We start from the raw sequence: 9,338 nt of genomic DNA, 5'->3' as shown, positions 1-9,338 counted from the left end.
TACAATTTATACATACTTTTATTAATATAACAAAGAACATTATCAGTACTACAGTCTCTATCCCAGAGGTGAATCCATTGGAGAGACCAGCAGTCACCTATTCCGAAGCTAACCCCTCTTTGAGCAACCTTGTCCTTGGTGCCCACAGAACCAGAAACTGACAGCAGAGCTCAGCATCCAAGGAAACAGCATCCACAGTTTCCATAAAGTCTCCAAATTGGTCACAGGAATGGTAGCCGGCTGTCAGTTGACCTACCCCTGCCGGGTCTGAAGGGAAATCTGTTGTTGGGGATAGTTCTTCCTGGCAAGAGGCAGTTAGGTCCTGGAAGTGGGCCAACAGGATCAAAACGTGGTCTGAGTGGGTGGAACTGGCTAGGCGGCTCCCCAGGCCTTGGGATGAGTGAAGTGACTGGGTCCCCAACACTAGGCAGTATCGGCCTCTCATCATATTCACCACCAATGATTCCTGGGGGAAGCAGCGGGGTGGGAAGGTAGGCCCTGGGGTAGACGGGAATGGGACAAAATGGGATAGGGTGGGCTGATGGGAGGAACACTGCATGCCGCATCCTCTGAGCCTCTTTTCTCTGTATGTGCTTCTTTCTATACAACTATAGAAAAAAACAGAGAGGGGGAGACAAGATACGGTGAGCATGGAGATCCTCCCAAGCTCTAAGCTGCTTCACTGCCTAAGTCTATCTGTATTTTTCTTTCTCACAATCTATGCAAACAAGGCAGACACATAATAGAATTGCTGCCAGCTTCTACCACATGAAGAGCTTTGACTCCAGGTGCCAAGCGAGCTCTCATCTTTAAGTACTTTGCTTCAGAGTGACTGTTTAATCTGAGGTACCAATAAGCTCAAAAAAGGGAAAACTCAGTGGCATATATTTTTAAGAATAAAATCTAGCACTCCATGGCTAACATAGGTTTAGGTGAGCTTTCTGGGCATGCAATTTAAGGATTTGTTGAAAACATCATGCTATAAATAACATTCAGGTACTAACTTCTTGTTTTTCATCCCTAGTGGATTTCAATTTAAAGCATAAACAAGTGACTATTTTTAAGGGCAGACATAGACTCAAGAACAATATTGTACATTCTGCAAAGAGCTGAGGACTTTCACTCAGTTATTTTTTTCTTTAGTCCTTCATCCCAAAGAGCTTTCCTCAGGCCTATCAGTGATTTTTTTTTTTTTAGTCACATTCTACAAAAAAAAAAAATTTATCTTATTCTTTTCACAATGTAGCATGCTAACAGATTTAGATTACCCAAACACAAAAAGGGTTTTGTGGGGGAAAAAAAACTTATCTTTCAATAAAAAAATGTATTGACTTTTCTTTGAAAGCAAGCACTAAGCCTAAAATTAAAGACATTTTCATTACCAATATTTAACAATAAATTTAATTTTAACTGACTTTATCGTATCACACTAAAAGTAAAAAGAAACCTTTCAATCTTGACTCACTAGTTATTTGAGTCATAAACATTAGTCTTCATATTTAAAAATACCTACTTCTTTCCAATCTGTATCAGGACCTCTGACAGTACCATCTGAGAAAGTAAAACAAAATGTAAATTATTACAAACCACTTCATGCATCCAATAGCAAACAGTGCAGACATGGGACACATCATTCCGTAAGTCAAGCTGTCTTCACTGCTATGTGCACTACCTAACAATAGGCAGTGACCCTCAACTCACTGTAAGACAGCATGTGTCTTCTGCCCCAGGCTCATGAAGGTGTGCCAGCTGCCACTAAGCCATGTCTTGAGTTACACTGACCCCACCTAAAAGCATCTCTTAACTCTCTGGATTACAGCCCACATTCTTTCCTGAAGTCAAACTGAGCAGACTTTCTTCTATAGGTAGGTTACATATTTTCTGCCCACCAAGAGTATGAACAAAGAACTATTATAAGTACATTTAAAATACATGAAATGAGGAAAAATTCAATCAACTTCAAGTCTAATGAGTTTAGGAAAAAGCTGGCCATGTCTTCTCTACAAGTGATTAACTAGCTTTGAAGTTAATGAAAGCTGTAGCCCAGTGGTCCTCAACCTGTGGGTCATGACCCCTTTGGGAATTGAACAATCCTTTCCCAGGGGTCCCCTAAGACCATCAGAAAACACAAATACTTGTATTATGACTGACTCATAACTGTAGCACAATGACAGTTATAAAGTAGCAATGAAAATAATTTTGGGGGGGGGGGTCACCAAAACATGAGGAACTGTACTGAAGGATAGCAGCATTAGGGGGTTGAGAACCACTGTTCTAACCCAATCCAATTTTTACACAAAACAGCTTACTAAAGAGCTGTGACCCACAATTAGAAATGAACCAGACCAAAGGCATTTAAATGCTCCCCTTTCATGACTGTATACTATAGCCCACTTTTTCTTGCAGGTTGTTCCATATATGTTGATCACTATGCCTTTTTTTCTAATTACTTCTCAGTAAGATAAGGTTCTCCTTGGAACACAGACTAACTTAAGAATTACAGCAACCTTCCTGCCTCAGCTCCCCACATGCTGGGACTACAGGCACACCCCCGTCCTGGTTTAAGCAAGGCTGGAGATGCAACCCAGGGCTCCACAGACACCAGGCAAGCACTCTCCCAGCTGAGCCCCAGCCCTCTCTTTTCTTTTTATCTATGACTTCCTTTCTGTATCACACTTATTACCCACTGTCACAAAGTAACACCTTAAGTTTGGGGTGTAAGGACAAAAAGGAAGGATCAAGGTCACTCACACTTCTTAAAGAACAACTGACCAATTTTAAGACTAAATGACTCCATGATATTCTATATTTCCACAGCTAAGGTAGTATGTTAACAGTATATTCACATTTTCACTATAATGTTTTTGACAGGAAACACAGAGAAAGTATGTGCAACACAGTAAGCACCTACTTGAGACAGCTCACTCCTATTTCTACTGTATTGAGTCGCTCTCTGGCTGTTTTATAAACTGACCCATCAACTCAATGTCATGACCCACTCTACAGTTGAAACACCAACTTCAAAGACACTGGAATGTCACTATTGGCAGAGAGAAGCTCACACCAGGCTCTTCTGGCCTTGATCTGGAAATCATGGTGTACAAGGTCTAATATCTCATCACTGCTGAAGTGACCACCACAAACAAGGCACCAGAGCAGCACACTGAGGGTGACACTGCTTCCAAGGCAGTGGGCAGAAGTGCAGTTCATTTAAGTCAGAGACTGGAAATGCTTTCTAGTCTTCTATTTTATATTCTGACATAATCAGTTCATTGCAACTAAAGGGTTGTATTGCAGAAAATATGAAAAAAGAGTGCACAGATAGTGTTTTCGGCACAGGCCAGCATCAGGAAGCCTAGAACTTCTTTACTCAAAAGCCACTCCTTAATAAGCTGCAGACTGGGGGATAGAGACATTCTCGGGGGTGGGGGGGTAGGGTCAGGGTGGACTAGGAGGGGGATAAAACCTGGAGTGTCAAAGAGCCTTTTTTTTCTCCCATCAACATGTCATTAAGTAAATCACCTCGAAAATCCCGCAGATACAAACACCTCCACAGCAGTGGGTCATTTGATGCAATGAGGAGGTCATGACAGACTGCAGACAGAGCCAGGACAGAATGAACATCCAACAGTCGGAAGATGCGTAGTTTCAGCTCCAGTGGAAGAACAACCAGCCCAAACACATCTGGAAGGTTCAGGACTAGATGGGAAAAGCAGCACAGGAGTTACTGAGTACAGAAGAACATCACCAAAAGCTGTCACCACTTCTCTCTGAAGAGGTGACAGGTCTTGACTATCAGCTTTCTCTGTAACTGTACTTCCAGCACTGTCTTCTGAGAGCCAGCACGTGGCTGGGCTCAGACACAGACGCTCCTGATGCAGGTCACTCCAGGTCACTCTGCCAAAGCAAACCCACACGCACATGACTAGAAGGAAGTGCCCCACTAGGACACAAAGGAGAGAAAGTGACTTATAAAAGATCTGAAAAATATAAAGCTTGCTGAATAACAATTTCATCATCCAAAAAATATCCTTACTAAGATCGACTTCACAGTTACTAATATTCAACATCACCAATGTAAAAATATCTAGTGCCCGATAAATGTTGCTTCCAAACCATGCAAACAGTAAAGCTGGAGAGAAGGCTTAGCAGTTAAGACCACTTCCTGCTGCTCTTGCAGAGCATCTAGCTTTGCTTCCCTGCACCATAAGGTGGATCTCCACCATCTGAACTCCATTTTCAGGGGTTCCAACTGCCCTCTTCTGGTCTCTGCCAGCACTGCAAGCACACACGGAACACACATACCTGCAAATTACTCATAAACATAAGTGTGTGGGTTAGTTCTTTTTTTTTAAGATGCATTTTTTAAAAAATGTGAGCCAGTTATGGCTTAGCAAATAAAGGTGCCTGTCATTAAGGGTGACCTGCCCTCAATTCCCTGGGATCATATAATGCAAAAAAAGAACCAATTCTTGCAAGTTGTCCTCTGACCTCCACACATGTCCTGCATAGTGTCTCAAATGCACATGTGAACACATGTTCACATACATACATACATATACACACACATACATACATACATACACACACACACAAAATAAGTAAATGTAATTTAAAATTTTAAGGAAAACCATTCATTGTATATGCTATATATACTTTTATTTACTGATCTGGCCTATTATGGACCAGAAAATGAGAATACAAAACTGATTAAGACACATTCCTTACCTTCAAGTCACAACCTGTCAACCACTAAGGTACAGTGCAAACACTGTCATGGAAACCAGGTGTGACAGGGAAGCTGAGCCAGGAGGATCACAAATTCAAGGCAACGCCTGGACTACATAACAAGTCAGATGCCTCCCTGGGCTACACAGTGAGATGAACTGTCTCAGCAGAAACAATGAAAAAAGGTTCTGGGTAAATGAACAAGGAAAAAGTGGGTAATGCTTAAGGAAGCATACTGCAGTGATTTAAAGCAGAATTTCAGTAGGACAGATAAAGACAAGTCAGACCTCAGAGTTAGTGAAAACCCTGAGCTCTGGCCACTCTCTCAGTCATTCAACAGTAACAATTTACCCTATCTCCTCACCTTGTCGTGTGAAAGCCAGAAGAGGGTACACCAGCTGGTCTTTGAAGAGACGAGAGAGCTTCTTAAGATCTTTGTACACTTTGGCTGCACTTTCCCCTAGAGTGTTTTTACAAAGTAGAAGTCAAAACCAAATAGAAAAACCTAGAGTGGCATCTGTCTTCCAGTTCTGCCAATCAAAATCCAAGTGTTAAATACTCATGAGTAACTCCTACACAGGAAGGGAAATCGAAATCCTTAAAAGAGGAGGTGCAGCACATGACTAACAAAAGTCAGGTGCAAAAATTAATGTCAAACTAATAGGAAATGAACAAAATACAGCTTAGAGGCTGCAGAGAAAAGCCTGAGGGGTCTGTACACACTAGCAAGATTTACCAACTAGCTAACAGTCTGTTCTGAGCACTAGGCAGTGTATAAATGCTCGAATGCAGCATAAAGCCCAAGAAAGGGACAGTACTTATCACGCAACAAACATGCATCAAAACATCGCTGAGTAGCTCCCCAGCTTTCTCCCATCGGCAACCTCCTCCTTGAGAAGCCGAAGGAGAAAGATACCCTTTCTAAAAACATGGTAGAGAGCCTACCCTCAGTCCCAGGAGTGATGAGGCTGGAAGGGTACAAACCTAACTGTGCCTGATCCGAAATACTCATTTTTCTAAGTATCCACAATCACAAAATAGCCATCTGTGCTGGTTTATGCCAACTGAACATAAGCTACAGTAATTTTAGAAAAAGAAACCCCAACTGAGAAAATGCCCCCTTCAGACCACCCTGTGATGTATTTTCTTGATTTCCATGGGACCCAGATCACTATGGGTGGTGTCACTCCTGGGGCTGAATGAACAAACTATGGAACAAGCAAGTAAGCAGCATTCTTCTATGGGTTCTGCTTCAACTCTTGCTTCCAGGTTACAGCCTTTAGTCCCTACCCTCAGTTCCCTGGATGATGGATTACAAGCTGTAAAATGAAATGAACAGTGAGTAAGGTATGTCTCCACCAAAGCCCAGCTACCCTACCACAACAGGACATGATTATTCCAACATAGCTGAAGCACGAGAAAATGACCTTAAAACCAACTATTGGGTGATGATAGAGGTCCTTTAAGACAAAATTAATAAATCCTTTAAACAAATTCAAGAGAAAACAAACAACTGGAGGAAATAAATAATTTCCTTAAGGAAATCCTTAAGAAAATACAGACAGTAGAAGAAAAGGAGTAAAACTGTTCAAGACTAGAAAGAAGAATCAGAAGCAACACAGAACATAAAATGAGAGAATTCTGGAAATGAAAAATTTAGGAATGCTAACAGAAACTGCAGATGCAAGCATAACCAACAGAATATGAGACAGACAAGAGAATCCATGGATACATCGTTCGAAGAAAATGTTTAAAAAATTCCTGAGACAAAACATTCTGGAAATCTGGAACACTATAAAAAGATGAAACCTAACAATAACAAGAATAGAGGAAGGAGAAGAATCCTAGCTCTAAGGTGCAGAAAGTAATTTCAATACAACTGTAGAAGAAAATTCCCTAACTTAAAGAAGGGTATGTCTATAAAGGTAGAAGAGTACAGAACGCCAAACAGATTGGGTCATGTGATAATGAAAACACTAAACATACTAAAGAATATTAAAAGCTACAAGGAAAAACGACCAAGTAACATACAGAGGCAGGTCTATTAGAATTATACCTGACTTCTCAATGGAGATCCTAAATGTCAGAAGGTCCTAGATAAGTATGCCTAAGAGACCAGAAATGCCAGCCCAGACTACTATACCCTGAGAAACATTCAACCACCAAAGATGGAGAAAATAAGACAATCAATGATAAAGCCAAATTTAAACAATATCTACAAATCCAACCTACAAAAGGTACTAGAAAGAAAACTTCCCCTTCTGAGAAGGTTAACTACACCCATGAAAACAGGGGAAAAAAATCTCACACCAGCAAAATCAAAGTGTGCATACGTGTGCACACACACATGTGGGCATGCATGCACACGCACGCACACACACACACATGCATACCCAATATAACCATCACCAACAACAAAAACAAAACAAAAATAACAGGAATCAATGATCATTGGTCATTATCTCCCTCAGTATCAATGGTCTCAATTTCTTCAATAAAAGGCACAGACTAATAGAATGGATGTGAAAACAAGATCTCTGATCCTGCATCCAAGAAATATACTTCAATATCAAGGAAAGATATTACCTCAGGGTTAAGGGTTGGAAAATAATATACTAAGCAAATGGGCCCAAGAAACAAGCTGGTATCGCCATTTTAATATCTAACAAAATATACTTCAAACCAAAACTAATCAAAAGAGATAGGGAAGGCCACCACATACTCATCAAAAAAAAAAAAAATCCACCAAAATGTCATTTCAGTTCTTAACATCTATGCCCAAACACAAAGGTAACCAAGATTGTAAAAAGAAACACTACTACAGCTTAAATCATATTTTGACCCTTACACACTACTGGGGGGAGACAATACCCACACTTACCAATGGACAAATTCTGCATTTTTCTGCATGTAGAAGAAGGCAAATAGATGCACATTTATCACCCTATACAAAACTCAAGTCCAAGTGGAACTCACATAAAACCAACATACTGAACCTGACAGAAAAGAAAGTGGGGAATAGCCCTGAACCCAATGGCACAGAAGAAAACTGATAGCTCACGCATTAAGATCAATAGCAGATAATGGGACTCCATGAAACTGAAAAACCTCTGTAAGGCAAAGGACACTATCAATTGGACAAAGCAGCAGTTTACAGAACGGGAAGAGATTTTTACTAACTCCACATTTGACAGAGGACTAATATCCAAGATATATAAAGAACCCAAGAAACTACATATCAGAAAACCAAATAATCTAATTTTAAAATGGGGTACAGGTACCCAGGAATTGTGATGCATACCTTTAATCCCAGCACTCAGGAGGCAGAGCCAGATGGAGCTCTGAGTTCAAAGCCAGCCTAGTCTAAAAAGTGTGTTCCAGGACAGTCAGGACTACATGACTCAACAAAAATAAATAAACAAACAAATTACACACACACAGAGAGATCTAAATCGAGGATTCTTACTAAAGGAATCTCAAATGGCTGAGAAACAAATGTTCAACATTCTTAGCCATCAGAGAAATGCACATCAAAACTACTTTTAGATTCCAACTTAGACCTGTCAGAATGGCTAAGATCAGTAACACTAGTGACAGCTCACTAGTGTGGAGCAGGAGAACATTCCTCCATTGCTAGTGGGAGTACAAACTTACACAGCCACTATGGAAATAAATATGGAAGTTCCTCAGAAAACTGAAAATCAATCTACCTCAAGATCCAACTACACCACTCTTAGGCATATACCCAAAGAATGCTCTGTCCTACCACAAAGACACTTGTTCAACGGTGTTCACTGTAGAATTTATTCATAAGAGCCAGAAACTGGAAACAACCTGGATATTCCTCTCCCAACGAACAGATAAAGAAAATGTGGTATGCGCTCACTTCAGCTGCACATAAACTAAAATTGGAATACTACAGAGATTAGCATGGCCCCTATGCAAGGATAACAAGCCAAATTTGTGAAGCATTTGTACTTTTGGAAAATTGGGAATAGTTCTAACTCAAAACTCAGCTATACCACTCCTGTGTGTAAACCCAAAAGATACCCCACCATGCTACAAGGGCACTTGCTCAATTATGTTCAGAGCAGCTTTATTCATTAATAGCCAGAAACTGGAAAACTAGATGTCCCTCAACCGGGGAATGAATAAAGAACATCTACACAATGGAACATTATTGAACTATTAAAAACAATGACATCATAGAATTTGCAGGTAAATGGATGGAACTAGAAAAGATCGTCCTGAGTGAGGTAACCCAGACCCAGAAAGACATTTTGGGAAGGACTTGCTGATAAGTGGGTATTAGCCATAAAGTACAGGATAACCATGTTACAATCTAGACACAAAGAAGCTAAATAACAAGGAGGGCCAAAGAAAGGATGCTTGAATCTCCCTGAGAAGAGGAAATTAAATAGATGTGGAAGTAGACAGAGGGAGGGATCTCGGTGAGAGAAGAGGTGAGGAGGAAAGAAGAGGTTCAAGTGTGGGCAGGATGGAGGAGGGGGAGGGAGAGGGGGAAGGGGAGGGGGGAGGGAGAGGGAGAGGGGGAGGGAGAGGAGGAGGGAGAGGGAGAGGAGGAGGGAGAGGAGGAGGGAGAGGGAGAG

The 9,338-nt window shown here is 40.9% G+C and overlaps 1 protein-coding gene and 1 non-coding gene across 3 annotated transcripts in view; one reads left to right on the top strand and one right to left on the bottom strand.

The window, feature by feature from the left end:
• The window catches only part of Fbxo7 (F-box protein 7), a 25,936-nt gene continuing 16,598 nt past the window's right edge, over positions 1 to 9,338 (bottom strand). For both annotated transcript variants that reach the window (XM_028776962.1, XM_028776963.1), the window contains exons 6-9: positions 5,093 to 5,188; positions 3,523 to 3,699; positions 1,514 to 1,551; positions 1 to 608 (exon numbers count right to left, since the gene is read on the bottom strand). In XM_028776962.1, the coding sequence (XP_028632795.1) occupies positions 222 to 608; positions 1,514 to 1,551; positions 3,523 to 3,699; positions 5,093 to 5,188 (698 nt within the window). In that variant the 3' untranslated portion in view covers positions 1 to 221. The remainder of the gene's footprint in view (positions 609 to 1,513; positions 1,552 to 3,522; positions 3,700 to 5,092; positions 5,189 to 9,338) is intronic.
• On the top strand, positions 8,609 to 8,711 carry LOC114628998. The gene has a single exon (XR_003712582.1). It is a non-coding gene; the product is annotated as a U6 spliceosomal RNA (small nuclear RNA).

Source organism: Grammomys surdaster, unplaced genomic scaffold, assembly GCF_004785775.1.
Source record: "Grammomys surdaster isolate TR1022 unplaced genomic scaffold, NIH_TR_1.0 275, whole genome shotgun sequence".
Lineage (NCBI taxonomy): Eukaryota > Metazoa > Chordata > Mammalia > Rodentia > Muridae > Grammomys > Grammomys surdaster.
This window is presented reverse-complemented; position numbering and strand designations above follow the sequence as displayed.